Below are 17,027 nucleotides of genomic sequence, written 5' to 3' on the forward strand. Positions count from 1 at the left end.
TTCTTTTTGACTCCTCCAGAGCCATCTAGATGACCCCCTCAGGCAATCCTCTCCCCTAAGCTTGTTCCTGACCTACTTTCTCCTTTCTCAATACTTTGTTCCCCCAAACAGGCAGAACATGCTTTTTCCCCAAAGTCCAGGAGCTCATGTAAATGTTTAAGACCACAATACAGAATACTTAGATTAGGGGAATGATGTACTTTCAACCTGACTTTCCTTTCTCACTGAAATAGCCACCTATACACCAACTCTAGATGCAAATTCATCTACCTCTGAGGATTCCACACTTTGTAGATGTGCTGTATTAGTGACCTGGAGGTCAAGGGTTGGGCCTGGTGCTTCCATGGAGACTGGGAGTTATCATATCACATCTATTCAGGCAGGTAAGAGCCCATGAGACAACATTCCAGTTCATATTGAGACATTAAAGAAAAATGTCAGCTTGCTCTTTACAGGTTGGCTCACCTTCCATCCAACTGTGAAATACCACAAAAGGTCTTGTGCTCTAAGCACACCTAATAGTTTCAGACTCTGGTAGACTGCCATCTTTTCTCCCTGTCCATTTTCAAGAAGTTACACTGAAGAACAAGGTAGACCTCAGGAAAGAGGAAGCAGACATCAAGGAATCAAAAATTTGCCATGGACTGGTTCTGTGTCCCTAAGAGAGCTTGTGCGTGCTTGTGCGCGCTCGCGCTCTCTCTCGCGCTCTCCCTCTCTCTCTCTCTCTCTCTCTCTCTCTCTCTCTCTCTCTCTCTCTCTCTCTCTCTCTCTCTCTCTCTCTCCCTCTCCCTCTCCCTCTCCCTCTCCCTCTCCCTCTCTCCCTCTCTCTACCTCTACCTCTACCTCTACCTCTACCTCTATCTCTCTATCTCTCTCACCAAGGCCCTGTTTCCCATTTAAGGTTGAGTACCAAATGAACAAATGGCATAAAAGAGTAAATATAGACCTCATAGCATAAAATGATTTAACTTGATTTCCAGGGCTTAGACAGATCAAAATGACAACTACCTAGCCTGATTGCTACTTTCCCAGGGCAGCCATTACTAACAATCACAGCACTCTCTGATGTGCCTGGGCTACTCAAATCAGCACATCCTGTAGACATCAGTAACTGATCACCGATTCAAGCTCAAATTGCTGAAATCCTGCCAACCCCATGCAGTCAGACCAAGCTTGCTTATGTGAGAAGAAGAAAAAAAAAAATCAAGCAAGCTCTTTGGGTTCATCCAAAGTAGGTCCCAATCTTTCTTATTCCTCCTCCAAAAGCATCTAAAAGGACTCTGGGAAATGTGACCTACCCCCCCCTCCGTCCTTTTCCTACTAAGTGCTAGCCAGTTGCACCTTCCCTTCCTGGGACAGCTGGTCTTCCACGAGGTGTCATAGGCAAATGCCAATTAGGATGCTTATTCAGACTGGCAGTTGGCAGAATTGGCAGAGAGCTTGCTTCTCCCTTTGAGGTGCTGGCTCAAGACTGAAAACCTGGCCAAGCCAGACGGCGCCAGTCCTTTTTCAGTCTGTGGTTGTGGCCAGCAAAGAGGTAACTAACCAGCCTGTTAGTTCAAGTCCTGCTCCCTTCTCCCCCCTCACCCACCCGCCCCATCCTGGGTGCCCTGGAGGGCTTAGTTGAGCTTGCTACAGATCTCCAGCGCTTTCTTGTAGACCTGAGTCACATCATCCATGTCCGTGAGGAGGGAGAAGCTACTGTCCGCCAGCCGGTTCCGGTACCTTTTCAGGTACTGGGGCCTGGGCCGATTGTGAAGCGTCTCAAAGTCCTGGAGCTGGAGAAAGTTTTCAGCGGAGACGCAGCTTCGGATGCGCTGGCAGGCGGGGCGATTCTCCTGCATATCCAACAAATCGAAGGAATCGCTGGACAGCACACTGTCATCGCTGATGACGCTGGAAGGACGGCTGTAGCTTCGTGGTAGGCCCTCGGTGGGGACCCCAGATTCCAGTGTGGGCATTTCGGGACCGGCAAGGGTCAGGTCTGTGGTGGCTGCTGAATATTTGCTGCTGTGTTTCAAGATGCCCTTCCTGCGGCAGGACAGGCTGTGGGAGGTCACCCTGGCTGGGTCTGGGAGGCTGGGGGAAGGAAGGCCGCTGCCCATTACGTCATTACTGTCCAGCAGCTCTGAGGATTCACTGCGTTCTGGTGATGAATAGTAACCTGATTCTCTCTGCTGGGTCTTTTTCAAGATTCCTTTCTTGGGCATGGTGGCAGACTGCTTGGGGCTCAGTTTCCCCTGCATGTCTGCCTCGGGAGAGGGAGGCAGGGGCATGCCAGTCCTACACAAATCCTGCTCCATCTTAAAAGGGGATGGTAAGGCAGGACTCACCACGCCCTCAATGAAGCCCGTGCTGTGAGACCGATGTTCACTGTTGCTTCGCTTCTTCAGGATGCCCTTGGGCCTCTTGGAGTTCAGTTTGGATGGACTTTCAGGTACCGAGTCCTGGACAGACTGGGCAAAGTCATTCTCCTTCTTGGACTTCTTGAGCGATCGCTGCCGCTCCAGCATGACCTCAGACGCCCCAGGCTTGGTCAGGCCCTTCATTTTGGCTTCAGCCTCAGCCTGCAGCCCCGTGGAACGATGGTGCCAGTCGATGATCCGGGCCAGAAGCGGGGACTCAGAGTCACACAGGGCATCACAGTCACAGACACTGCTCTTGTAGCCCCAGTTCACCCACCAGTGGTTGGCAATGTCCTCAATGGTGGCCCGGCGATCAGGGTTCACCATCAGCATCCACCGGATGAGTCCTCGAGCGTCTAGGGGAGGAGAGACAGAAAGATTCAGAAAGAGGCATGGGACCCTCAGGCTCTGGGGCAGAAGCACTTTAGGAAAAGGCCATGGGTCTAGACCTGTCTCACTATGGAGCAAGAAGCCAGACCCTTCCTTCAGACTGGACATCAAATGTATGAGGAAGGCAGCTACCCACCGGGCCAAGAAACTAGCACATCCTGCTTTTCCATGACAGGAAAAAAGAAAACAAACAAAAAAAATCATCCAGGAACTACCCACCTTGCTACCACCCCAGGCCTTCAGAAAGCACAGAAGGCCAGATCTAGTTAGGAGAGAATTCAGGCTCAACCTCACTATTTCTTCAGTGGTTATCACTTTCCCCACCCAGACAGCAGGTGGCCGAGCACCCTGGCGCCTCTTAACACTCAATGCTTCTAATCCCTGGAGAAGATCCCGGAGGCAGAGAGCAGAAAGGAGTTCAACAGTGCCAGGTGTGGTGCTTACTGACACACCTGGGCAAGGAAAGCAGCTGTCCCCATAGTTAGCCTCACCCCAAAGTCTTGGTCACGTTGTAAGAGCCACACCCAGTGAGCTTACCTCTTTCCCTTGAATACACCGGTATTCATTAAAATGTCATATTAGAGAATTGATCTGCATCTGCTACCTATCCTTCTGTCCACAGCCTGTCTCAAAAACATTCTCCTTGTACATCTCTTTGGCCAGAAAGCAAGATGATCAAGGATATTCCTAGCCAACAAAAGGAGCATTAGGTCACAGTATGCTCCTATACTTAGGGCTAAATTATATGTTGGGAAGCTGCCATTTTCCCCGGCCACCTAAGAAGGCTGCTGAGCAGCTGGCAAAAGTTTGGCAATGGGGACCAGGGAGTTGCACCCCTGAAAAGCAACAGGATGGCCCTCAGTCATTCAGTAAGCATTTCCTGAACTCCCACAATGTGCCAGGAGTTCTATCAGCACCAGCTAGCTTGTGAAACAAATAAGACCACCAAAGAAGTTATTCCAAAAATTTCCTAAAAGAACAGCTTAGCTTATTGAGGGGGAAAATAAATATATATATAGCTAGATATATGATACATGTACTTCTTCCTCCCCTCTGTCTCTGGAACTCTCCCTGTCTCATCTCAATATGTTTCTATACATATACACATACATATGTATGCATATAGATACACAAACACACATATAAGTGTACATATGTGCAAGTGTTACATGTATATACTATACAGACATTTATTTATTTATTTATTTTGGCCAGTCCTGGGCTTGAGCTCAAGGCCTGAGCACTGTCCTTGGACTTTCTCAAGGCTAGAGCTCTACCACTTGAGCCTCAGCACCACTTCCGGCTTTTTTTTCTATGTATGTGGTACCGAGGAATCGAACCCGGGTCTTCATGCATGCTAGGCAAGCACTTTAACCACTAGGCCAAACTCCCGGCCATATACAGACATTTATAAATGCATATCCAAGTCAGTCCTCATGATCCATGAATTCCGCACTTACAAATTCCCTTGCTGAAGGATGAGGCTAAATGAAAGGACCTCCAAGATATAGAAACAAGAGCCATATAATGTGTGACTGTTGTTCTTAATGTACTATGTTATTTCTCATCTCTTTTGTTGTCCCTTGGTTATCTCATATTATTACAGTATCTCACCTTGTTATCTGATATTATATATATATATATATTTGTTTATTTGAAATAAGATAGGAAAGGGGGAAAAACAAGTCCTGGGCTTGAGCTCAGGGCCTGAGCACGGTCCTTGGATTTTTCTCAAGGCTAGAGCTCTACCCCTTGAGCCTCAGCACCACTTCCAGCTTTTTTTCTATGTATGTGGTACCAAGGAATCAAACCCAGGTCTCCATGCATGCTAGGCAAGCACTCTACCACTAGGCCAAAGCTCCCAGCCCGGCTCCCAGCTCTTGTAGGCACTTCTGCACACTCAGATAGTAGTGAAATGTTTGAGTGGCCCCAAAGCCTATGTGTGCTGGCAGCTGGTTTCAGCTCTCAGCCAGGACACCAAGCATCCTTTTGTCAGTCCCCTTAAGGAAGTGTATTTTATATATGGGGACTTTCTGCTGTGATTCTGCTACTTAAGATGGCCCAAAGCAGAGTGCAGAAGTGATGCTTAACATCCCTAAGCACAGAAAGACCATGATGTGCCTTATAGAGACAATGTGCAGTAGACAAGCTTCAGGCCTGAGTTACACTGCTACTAATCACTGCTTTCAAGGTTACTTTGTCAATAACAGGTTTCTTTTCCTTTTTTTTTTGGCCAATCCTGAGGTTTGAACTCATGGGCTAGGGGCTGTCCTTTAGTGGCTTTTGCCCAAAGCTGTGGCTCTACCACTTGAGCCATAGTGGCACTTCTGGCTTTTTCTGAGTAGTTTATTGGAAATAAAAATCTCATGGACTTTCCTGCCCTGCCTGGATTTGAACCTCGATCCTCAGATCCTAACTTCCTGAGTAGCTAGTATCACAGGCATGAGTTACTGGTGAATGGCTAATAACATATACACAAGCTGTGCTTAATTATAAACACACAAACATCATTGAGTATTGATTGATAAACAACCCATTACTCCCCCTAGAAACAACGGATCCATATCCACTAATTCAGAGCTTGAAGCGACATCACAAAGTAGAACTCCAGCTAGCAGGCTGGGCTCTATGTGCATATCTTGGTTGGTGTGCACCTATCTCTGCTGTAGATAAGTGAAATGCCTGGGTGAAGTCTTTTCCTGATAGTCATCTGTTACACTCTCCCTGTGTATGTACATCATGCTCTCCCTGAAGAGACTGCCTCGTTGCTTTAACCACTAGAACCCACCAGAGGCAACAGTACCCAGCTCCCAAGTCAATAAGGACATCTACCAGCTTCTTTCCTTCTTAAGAATCCTGAGCTGATACGTAAGCAGTTCAAGCTCCATCCTAGAAAGAGAGGCCATATGTAGAAGGGCCTTCAAAGAGGCAATATACAGGAAAAGTGCTGAAGCAGGCAACAGTCAGCCTCAGCACAGTGCCCCCTGCTGGCTACAACTAGAGAAGATCTCACCCCTTCCTCCCCCACTCCCACCCCCACCAAGCAAGGCCAGAAAGCTGCTCAAACTAGAAGATGGACAGAGAAGATTACATGGTGGTTGTTTAAACCACTGAGTTGGTTTGGGGGTCAGAAAGATCAGATCCCAGGAATCTAACTTCAAGCTAAGGTACAGGGGTGAAAGGACAGAACAGTACCATCTCCTGGCATGTCAGTGGTCAGTGGAGGTAAGTGGAGGTCATCTGTCTCTATAGAGAAACTCAAGCCAGTAAGATGGAGTTGCCCAGATGTGTACAGGACACAACCTGCCTCCCCTCCCCCACACCGTCCCAGCTGCCATACAGAATATTTGCTTTGAAATTTCCACCTGTGATAGTTTAGATAAAGCAGTCTCACAAGCTGGCTTTGTCTAGGGAGACTTTTCTGCAAAGACAAATGAGGAAAAACAGAAGACTCCTTACATATGTATAGACTTACACAGGAAGGCGCATTGGCTCCCATCTCACTCCCTGGCCTGCCAGAGGACCCGTACCTGAGGGTTGCGTGGGCTCCCGGTATTCTCCACTGCTGATCTGGCGAATGAGGTTTTTGTGATCAAAACCATCAAAGGGCATGGTTCCATAGACGAGAGTGTAAAGCAGCACGCCCAGGGCCCAGCTGTCCACCTGGAGCAAGGGGGTAGAAGACATAGGAGCTGAGAGGCTGACTCCTGATATATCCTTCACACTGTCAGCATCACAGTCTGTGAGCAGCCACCACCAACGCCCCAGAAGCTGGATTTAGCACCTGGCAGACGGAGTAGACAGCCTGACAAATGACATCGATCCATGCAGTCTGGGTTATAACAGGCCCTGCCTCTTTTTTTTTTTTTTTTGGCTAGTCCTGGGGCTTAAACTCAGGGCCTGAGCACAGCACTTGGGCTGTCTCAAGGCTAGAGCTCTACCACTGGTGCCACAGCACTATTTCCAGCTTTTTTCTATGTACGTGGTACCAAGGAATCGAATCCGGGTCTTTGTGCATGCTAAACAAGCACTCTACCACTAGGCCAGACTTGCAGCCCTCAGCTCTTTTTGATAGATTAGAATACCGAGGCACAAGGCCACAACATGAGTTTTCCAGAGGCTCTCTCAAAGTGATGGGAGGTAAAATTAGGATGGGGGGGCTTTTCATTTCCAATTCAAGATTCAAATGCACTATGGGTTTACAAACTAAAATTACATAGGAGCCAGGCAGATGAAAAAAAAAAAGAAAAAGAAAAAAGAAGACACATAATATGGAAGTTTAGGGACAAAAACGAACTGTACAGTATATTCATCCATCCCAGTCAGGCAGCCTCTCTTTGACTAATTGCTACTATGTAGAAATACAGGACCCACACTGCTGGAGCCTCTAGTTTTTATAGAGAAATCAAAACCCAGACTTTTCTATGAAGTCTCTCAGTTATTAAGTATTTGTTGGATTTTTCTTACAAATACAAGTGTGGTCAAATAAAGCATGCTTGCCTGGCTAGATCATAGAATGCCAACTTTGCACCTCAGACAAAGACCTGAGCAGCACACATTAGCTATGATAAATTTACAATGTCAAGTTTCAACCATTATGTCAACTGAATCCCATGCCTCTTCCCTTCTCTGGTAAAAGCTCTTGGCATCCTTCTCCTCACTCCAAGCCCTGCCCTCTACACACTCTCAAACACATAAATATTTGTAAGAAGACATTTCCACATACTGAGCAGCTGCTATTTAAAGGATACTGAGTGGATTTTTCTGTAAAGAGAAACACCTTCCTAATGCAAAGCAATATTTTCATGTGTCTGTTATCTGCAAGCTTTAGACATGAAATGCTTTTCCTCTGAAAGAAAGATGTAATTAAAAAATGTATCTCTGGCAGGGCACTAGTGGCTCATTCTGTAATCTTAGCTCCTCGGGAGGCTGGGATCTGAGAATCATGTTGCAAAGCCAGCCCAGGCAAGAACGTCTCCACGAGACCCATCTCCAATTAACCACTCAAAAACTGAAAGTGGTGTTGTGGTAGAGTGCTAGAGTGCTAGACTTGAGCACCAAGAGGCTCAGGCCCTGAGTTCAAGCCTCACAATCAACAAAAAAGAAAAATAAAGTCTCTTGAATTAAATACATGTGCTGTCAAAAGTATGTGCAAAGAGTCAAATCACTGAAGAATCAAAGGTTTTCATCTTTGCTTGTTCTATTTATTTGGATAGAATAGGAAAAAATTAAATGTTTAAATCCAGGATATTCTTGAATATTCATACAAAAGACGTTATGGCTAGACAATGGTGTCTCACCCCTATAATCATAGCTACTCAGGAAGCTAAGATCTGAAGATTGTAGTTCACAGGACAGTCCATGAAACACTTTATGGCTCAAGTGGTAGAATGCTATCTTTGAGCAAGAAATCTCAGGAACAACACCCAAGACCTGTGTTCAATCTCAAGGACTAACACCAATAAATAAATAAAATTATGTGATCATTATAAATCACATTGGCAAAGGGCAAAGAGACAAGTTATATGTGTCACAGGAAGGAGACCTTGCCTTTTAGTAATATGACCTCAATTATTTTTAGGTGATCTCAAATATTTTTGAGATCTCAATTATTTCTGAAATACAGAGCTCTATCTTGGAAAAGTCTAAAAGAAGATTCTAATATATATATATATATATATGTATGTATGTATGTATGTATATGGTTTCTTCTGGGTGAAGAGTTGCTGATAACTTTATTTCTCCCTTAGGTTTTTCTGAATTTTCTCTCAGGTATGTATATAAATATTGCTTTTACAGTCAATATTATGATTGCAATTAAATCACAAGCTTTCTTTGCTTGCTTTTTTTGTTTTGTTTTGCTTATTTGCTCCTCCCTCTCCCCCCACCTCCTCCCTTCCCCTCCTCCTCCTTCTCCTCCTCCTCCCTCTACCTGGGATAGACACCAGGCAGCCTGCTTACCTCTGGCCCACGGTAGGGCCGCCCATTGACGATTTCAGGGGATGCGTAGAGTGGGCTCCCACAAAAAGTTTGCAAGAACTTGTCCTTCTGGTACAAGTTGGAAAGTCCAAAGTCTGCAATCTACAAAGAGAAGCGAGACACAAGAAGACTTGTTAAATTACTAGTGTCAGTAAACGATCAGATCTTCCGCACACAGAGCTGAAGTCTGGATGGGCCTCTTCTCGCCTATTCTGAGTCTCCCTCAAAGGATCAGCTGTCAGAGCTGGGACAGGCACTGACTCCCCACTGCAGGCCATCACATCTGTTTCCAGTTCTGCCCTATCTGTGGACTGCAGGCACTGTTACTCAAAATCACTATTCCCGTGAACCCGAGTCGAAACTTACAGAGAAATCATTCCTACAAAATCACTCAACTTAGCCAGGCACTGATGTCTCACTCTTACATTCCTAACAGCTCAGGAGCTGAGACCTGAGAGTCACAGGCAGATGGATCCATGAGATTCTTACCTCCAATTAACCAACAGAAAGTCAGGACTGGAGGCATGGTCATATGGTATAACTCCGGCCATGAGCAAAAAAGCCCAGCAAGAGCACAAGCTTGAAGTCAAAACCCCAGTACTGGTACACCACATGTGTGCAGTGCATGCGTGCACGCACACACACACACACACACACACACACACTCAACTCACTCTACATTCATCTACATGATGGTCTACGAAACACAAAAAGGTACAGAAACCTTTTTCATAGATGTGTTCCAAGACCCCCCATAAATGTGCTGCCTCCAATTTTGGAGTGCAATAGTGATGTGAAAGAAGAACTCACGCTGAGCACGGGTGACTCACACCTGTAATCCTAGCTACTCGGAGGGCTGAGATCTGAGGATCATGGTTCAAAGCTAGCTCAGGCAAAAAAGCTTCATCATTAACCAGTAGAAAATTGGAAGTGAAGCTGTGGCTCAAAGTGGAAGAGTACTATTGGTCAAAATTGCACAGGGACGGCACTTAGACCCTGTGTTCAAGATTCATGACTGACCAAAAAATTCTTATTTGGTCAACATAGAAATTGCTGTAGATACCTAAGTCCTACACACCCTATGGTTTTTAGGGGTTTTTTTCTTTTTCATATACATCCTATGTTTTTATATCTACATTCCTGATAAAGTTTAACTTATAAATTAAGTACAGCAAGAGATTGACAGTATCTAATCATTTAAAATAACAATTTAAATAATTTAAAATAAACAGTTTAACAATTTAAGCAATTTAAAATAACATCCTGTAATAAAAGTAACTGCCAATATAACCAGGCTTGCACTTTGGTGTCATAATTATGTGAACACAAGTACTGCATGACTTGCAAGCTTGAGACCAATGTCTCAAGCTGAACCTCGCTTCTGTGCTATTTCATACTCTTTGGCATAAATTTCCTCTTTGGTTACTTCAAGTATTCCTTTATTTCCTTGTATATGTGGATGTACCTTATGTCACATTTAAGCACAGACAGATCTGTACATTCTACACATATGCATGAATATTTATGCATATATATTTGTCTTCCCTCCCAGACTCTAAGTCTTGAGGCAGTTGGTAGAGTTGACATCTTCCCCATCACCATTTCTGTATCATTCCTTGCTGAGCCCACCCACAAACATTTGTCACAACAATAGCATTATCCATCCTGAAAAGCCCAAGACACCAACAGATAATGCAAAAGAATGGCAGTGGAACATAAACTTCATTACCAACTATTCAACAAAGTCCAATAAGCAGATACTGGTTGCATGCTTTACTCTCCTCCTATCAAAGACAATATGGATGTGATCATGTCAATAAACTTCATACCACTCAACTTTACCTATTTCCTGTCATGGATACTTGATCATGGTGTTTAAGAATGCATTACACTGATAAGGAAACAAGGGAGGGAAGGGAGACAAAGCTATTCCTGGATGGCATGTCACTAGTAAGCAATGACATAAATACCCAGAGCTCTAAGCCACAGAGCCCTAGACAATCTCTGCATTTCACTTCAGTGAAGCTAGCCCCACCCCTCACCTCCACAATCAACGCGGTCCCCCCCCCCCCCCCCCGCCGTGGATTCTGCCATACTCCAACCTGATTTCCATTTGCTGTTTATAAATAGGCTCAGAAGCCACAAGCCCAGCAAACAGCCCAGCCTGAATACCACCAGAGCCTCTGTTTTGAATGAAGCCCCTTGAAGCAGCCCATTCACTCAAAGTTATCCTTGAATGAGGAGAATGTCATTAGAAGCAGCTGGTGTACAACCGCCCTCAGAAAGCACATTCTCCGAGCTCAGATTGCACTTAATTGCCCTGAATTCCACGTTCTTATCAAGCGCCCTCCACCACCCTCGGTGCCCTCTATGCCCCTCCCCACACACACACACTGGCTTTCAGGAAGTTGGTTAGAAGCTTTACTACAAAGGAATGGAATGACTGCAGCTCTGAGGATCCCAGCCAGTCCCCAGGCTTAGAGGGCTCCAGCAGACTCAGCCATAGCTCAGCTCAGGAAAATCCATTCCCAGCAGTATGTGCGTTATCTGGGACACGCTGGAGCTTTCTTCACACACGTATGTGAGAGCCCCTGCTGTGTACACACGCCACCCGAGCTGGGCACCCTTGCTACACGAGGTGCCCAGCAGCCATTATGGAGAAGTGTGTTTATGTATGACCCTCTCCCATCCGCACAGACTGATATTTATCAGCCTCTCCCGTAAAGCTGTCATTGCTGAGGACCCAAGATTAATGGAAACCTAGATTAGCCTGTGTTCTTGGCACTTGAACAGAAAAGCAATATTAATCAAGACACACATAGAAAGAGAAAGAGAGAGACGGGGGTGGGGGGAGAGGAGAGAGAAAAGAGTGTGTATGTGCTGGGGTGGCAGGGGCAAGTTCTCAAATCCTAAACCTTTCAAACTTGGGCTTTGGGTCTTAGGATTTAATGCCAAAGAGAGCTTAGGTGTAACTGTTGGCTCTTTCTAGACCTCAGTTTACTCATCTGTAAAGTGGGGGGTGGTAGGAAGAGTCTCTACCCCCTACAGTGTTTTAGTGGCAAACAACAAAAGAAAAGATGCCTACAACAATAACAGACACACAGAAGGAGCTAAATCAATGTTTGCCTGCCACTTTTTCAATTCAGATAGATTTCCTGATAGCTGAGACAGATTTGATCTGAAGAACTAGAGAAGGCTGAGGTGCCAGTGAAAGAACCACACGGCTTTGAATCACAAAAGGAAGAACTCTTTTTTGTGTGACTTCTTTTTATAGTCCTTCCAAATAAACCCAGGAGGAATTCTTGGTTGGGTGGGGGAGGGGGATATGGAGGGGAGGAGTCTTTAGTATCTTTAGTATGTCAAAGAGAGAAGCTCTCCATCGAGCTAGAATTACAAAATTCCACTTGGTTCTACTTACTTTCTGTTATGTTTATTTTTGAGCTTATTTTGGGTTCACTACATTGGTTTTTAATTACAGGCAATTATTTAGAGTTTCTTTTCCTTAAAATTATTACTTTAGAAAAAAAAAGACTTGAAATAAATTGAAAATATTAAGCCAGCCTAGAAAAAGGCAAAATAATAACAATAATCCAGGATGAATGAAAGCTAAAGTGAAATTTGGGAGGTATTCAATTCAAACATAATAAGACAAAAATAATCACAATGTCAGAATTGATTTCCACATGAAAGAGACTTAAATAATGGTAATTCTGCCCTTTACTCTGGAAATGAAGCAGCTGAGGGGTCTGGGCATGAGAAGCTTTGCGGAAGGTTAGAGAAGAAGAGACTGAAGCCACAGGCCATTGGGTCTTACCCAGCTGTCCAGTTTCTTAGCAACAGAACATTGGCTGTATTCGGAGCTCATTCTTTTCCAGTGAAGAGGCCACCAGGCTTTGCTTTCAGAGTAGCACTTGGCTGCCACACCAGTAAGCTTTAGAGAAAGGAGCCTCACTGGTGTTGTGGCTGGTGCCAGGTTGTTCCCTGGCGCCATGTTTGTTCAGGTGCATGTTTGTTCTGTCTCTGCCCTGTACTGAGCAGCAGTTCAGCCTCTGCTTGTGCTCAGGTATGGAGATGGCGAGGCTCATTCCTTTATTTGGGGGGACGTGGGGAGTGGGGGACCTCTGATACCAGCAGTCCTTTATAGATATGTGCTCCGTTGAGCAGAAATCAGAATTCAAAAGATCAATGAGGAAGTTACCATTCACCTGTCAAAAGGATTAACCCTGCTATAACTCGAATGAACCTGGAAGACAGGGTGCGAAGTGAACAAATCCAGGCCCACTGTCTGATTCTATTTATGTGCAGTCCCTAGAATAGACCAATTCATAGAGACAGAAAGTAGAGCGGTGGCTTCATGGCGCTGAAGGTGGGAAAGCATGAACTGGAGCGCTTAATGGGAGTGGAGATGGGGGGGGGAAATGCCGGGAGAATGGGATATGCTGCGATGGTTGCAGAATAAGAGCATGTTTACTGTGCCTGTGCTGTGTGCAGCAATGCAGCCCACTGGATGCTACATTACACATATTAAAACATGTGTAATCATAAAAAAAAATCAGATTAAGCCTAGATCCCCGGAATAATGGGAAAGGAAGTATCAGCTTGTTGATACTAACACTAAAGGGGGAAGCTGATAAGAATCAACAGTAGTCTGGCATTCACTGGCAGTGTCTAAGAGGAAGTGGGAAGCACTAGACCCATCCAAGGTTCGCCTTGGTTTAAATCTCAACCTCCTCTCTTCCCAGCCTGAGGCATGTCAGTGCCATCCTATGCTAGAGTGGTCCATGGGCCAGCAGCGTCAACACCACTTGGGAAATCTTAGAGAGGAAACTGGGGTCTTTCCCCCCCTCCATCCAGTTCATAAACTGCATCTTAAAAAAAGACCTAAGGGCTCACATAAGATGTTAGCCTTGTGTTTCTTCATCTTCAAAGCAGAGCTGATGATGCCCAAGGAGCCCGGCGAGGCTACTATAAAACCAGGCAAACTGAACATGTAAACCGCTCGCACAAGAGGAAGCCTTCCATTAGTGTCGGCTATGACACAACACTGTTTGCTTCACTGTGAAGCTTTACAATAAGCAGGGCTATTGCTTTCTGGGGAAAGGTGACATCCAGGAAATGGGATTTCTGTGATTTGAGGAAGACCCAACCAGGAAAACATGCTTTATGGCTCTTTTCAGGCCTCAGAGTTGATCACTGTTGGCTTCATCTGACAGCCCCAGGCTTGGGCAGTGATGAAGAAAACACAGGGAGTAAAATGATGGGTAGAAGGGCTTTCCTCAAGAGATCAGAAAAGAGCAACACAGAGCAATCTGTGGAAGCTCTTAATGGAGGGGCATCCAAGGGCAGCCCTCCTGGGGATACAAAGGCCTGGCCATTGCTGGTTCGCTGCATATACCACGGTAGCCCCCTGCACGTCTGCTCTCACTGTGACCCACAGCAGTCTGGCTGTGGGCCACAGTCAGCGCTGGCAGATTCTCTCCCAGGGACAGTGTCTTCAAGCCTCCTGCACAAGAGATACGGCTGACAAAAGGGAGGACCAAAGAGGTCCTCAAATGATGTGCTCTGGAACCGAGGGCAACTTTGGGTTGTATGGTGGAGGGTAGAACCGAGAGTCAAATAACCACAGATTAGGAGCTATTAGCTAGCAGAGCCTCTTCATGCCTCAGACCCACCCTGATTAGAGACATCCTGAGGACCAAATGAGTGAGGCACATGGAAGATGTGACTGGGCTGGCCTCTGGCTCCTCGCAGTTCCCAGCCTTCTTCTTCACCCTTGATGGCAATCCTCCCTTTACTTGCTGTCCAATCCCTAACCTATCCTTCAAAATCTAAGTCTTTATACTTTGTGCCCAGACCCACAACAACTTTCTGGTTAGCATTTTCACACACATATGACATAGGCCATCTGCTCTTTCCCAAAGGATCAGAGAATGCTTCCTGGAAGAAGAGGCACTCGACAGAACCCCAAGGGAGGGGCCGGCCCAGGAGGAGTGAGACGGGCATTTCAGACAAAAGGAACCTGATATGCCCGAGAAAACATGGTGGATTAGCAGAGTTAAAATGCCAGGCAAGGGCCCGGCCCTGAGTACTCTGGCTCTCACAGCCTCACCTTGCTCTAGCTGGGCACTGTGCTTTTGTAGATAATTGTACCATGTAGTTCTCTCTGTATCGCTTCTATTCCTATCTAGAATTCCAAATCCATTAGAGAAGTGCCTTCTTCATGTATCTTCAGATCATATCTGTCATGTGGCTTATTATTGCTGCTAGATTCTGCATTCGCAATGACAAGACCCCTGGTCGTGTTATTCACTATCAAATCCCACAGTAACCAATACAGAAAAGAAACCTGGAAATCAATGTGGTCCATCACAGATGTTCAGTGGATGAATAAACAGTATCGATTATAAATGGAGGAAGAGATGAGTGGCAGCAGCATGCATGGGATAATACTAGAGTGACCTAAGAGACAGACACACATGCACACTCATACACACAATGGATAAATGAAGGAACACACGGAATTGATGAATGCCACAAATGCAGATACTCAAAGCCCAGAGGCCTGTGATTCCCAAGCCTGGGTCTTAGTAAAGCCCGGAGGTTTCTATCTCATCTTGTCCCTTGCCATTCAAAGCTTCTTTTCTTATCCCCAGCAGCTCCAATTCATTGTCACCAGGGGCAGCAGGCCATCTTCCTTCTGCCCCTCTACCCTGAGCCCTGGAAGCTCAGCAGATTCCCAGCACTCTTTGAGGGGGGGGTCAGCTGACCCTGGTAGCTGGCCCTCTGCTCCTGGGGAGGCGTTTGTTATAGGAGCTTTCTATGGGAATTGTCAGCATTCCATTCTCCCAGAGAGTGGGATGTGAAGCTGGCCCATTTTTTATTAATTGCGAATTAATGCTATGCTGGGTGCTATTTTCGTTCATGCTTCTACAGAGTACGCAATGCAACCCAGAGCAGCACATTGCTTTCATTCCTTCTGCTGACCGACTGCGCGAGTGCAAATATTTTTAGAAACCACACCCTCTCGCAGTGGCCAGATAAATAATTTCCAGCTGAGGGAGTAGCTCAGTCATAGAGTGATTGCCTAGCATGCACAAGGCCCTAGGTTCGATCCCAGCACAGCAGAATTATGAAACTAACAACAATAAGTTTCCATTGCCATATGTGCCTTTTTGTATAGCAACATCAAGCAGCGAAAAGTTACATAGCTCATACCAAAACTGAAGGGTTGGTCACAAGTTCAAACTAATAGCATATTTTTTCTTGTTTTGGTACCAGTCCTGGGGCTTGAACTCATGGCCTAGGCCCTGTCCCTAAGCTGGGGTGTTCAAGGCTAGTGCTCTACCACTTTTGAACCACAGGGCCATCTCTGGCTTTTTATTTTAAAGTAATTAACTGGAGATAAGAGTGTCATGGACTTTTCTGCCAGGGCTGGCTTTGAACCACAATCCTTAGATTTCAACCTCCTGGATTATTAGTGTGAACCACCAAAGCCTGGCCCAATAGTATTTTGTGTGTGTGTGCACTGATCCTTAGGCCTGAACTCAGGACCTCAAGCTCTCGCTTGGCTTTTTCTACTTGAGGGTGGCACCCTTCCCTTTGAGCCATACTTCCATTTTCAGCTTCTAGGCTGGTTATCTGGAGGTTAGAGTCCCATGAACTTTGATCCTCAGACCTCTGCCTCTTGAGGGGCTATAGTTATAGGTGTGAGTCACCAAGGCCCTGGTCTTCCACCCTTCAATGCAGAAGAGGGCACCACATTTGGGGTACTGCCTTGCTGCTTACATCCAACTGGAAGGCAGCTCATCTCTGCCCATGGACTGACTCTCAGCCCAGACAAAAATGGCCAGGGTTTTCTGTGCACAGAGAAGTCAGCTTGTGGCCATGTGTCTGCCTGCCTCTGTCAGCAAGTGCCTTTTCTAAATATGCTTCAGCAAAATGCTGAGTCAGGAAGAGCAGAGCCTATATGGCCGGAAGATAAATCAACACCAGCTGAAACACATTTTTTTTAAAACCCTGGAAGTCAGTTTTAGATGAAAAGACAACTTGCCCGGAAGTCAAACATGTGAGTTCTAATCCAGGCTCATCATCCCTTGGCTTCAAAATCAAATGGCTTTCAAGTGCCTACTGTGTGCCAGGCACTAGGTAACAAACTAGGGGAATCAGAGACAAGGACCTCAGACATTTCGCTTAGGACAAGCAAAACAAAGGGACTAAAAATCGTCGTCTAAGTTTCTCCGAGCTCTTTAGGAT

The 17,027-nt window shown here is 45.8% G+C and overlaps 1 protein-coding gene across 1 annotated transcript in view; it reads right to left on the reverse strand.

Annotated features, from left to right (window-relative positions):
• Positions 1-711: 711 nt before the first annotated feature.
• Nuak1 (NUAK family kinase 1) overlaps positions 712-17,027 on the reverse strand; it is a 66,741-nt gene continuing 50,425 nt past the window's right edge. Inside the window, exons 5-7 of the mRNA XM_090328557.1 lie at positions 8,757-8,876; positions 6,326-6,458; positions 712-2,761 (exon numbers count right to left, since the gene is read on the reverse strand). Of these exons, the coding sequence (XP_090184683.1) occupies positions 1,620-2,761; positions 6,326-6,458; positions 8,757-8,876 (1,395 nt within the window). The 3' untranslated portion in view covers positions 712-1,619. The remainder of the gene's footprint in view (positions 2,762-6,325; positions 6,459-8,756; positions 8,877-17,027) is intronic.

This window comes from Megascapheus bottae, chromosome 2, assembly GCF_031878675.1.
Source record: "Megascapheus bottae isolate mThoBot1 chromosome 2, mThoBot2.hap1, whole genome shotgun sequence".
NCBI classification, from domain to species: Eukaryota; Metazoa; Chordata; class Mammalia; order Rodentia; family Geomyidae; genus Megascapheus; species Megascapheus bottae.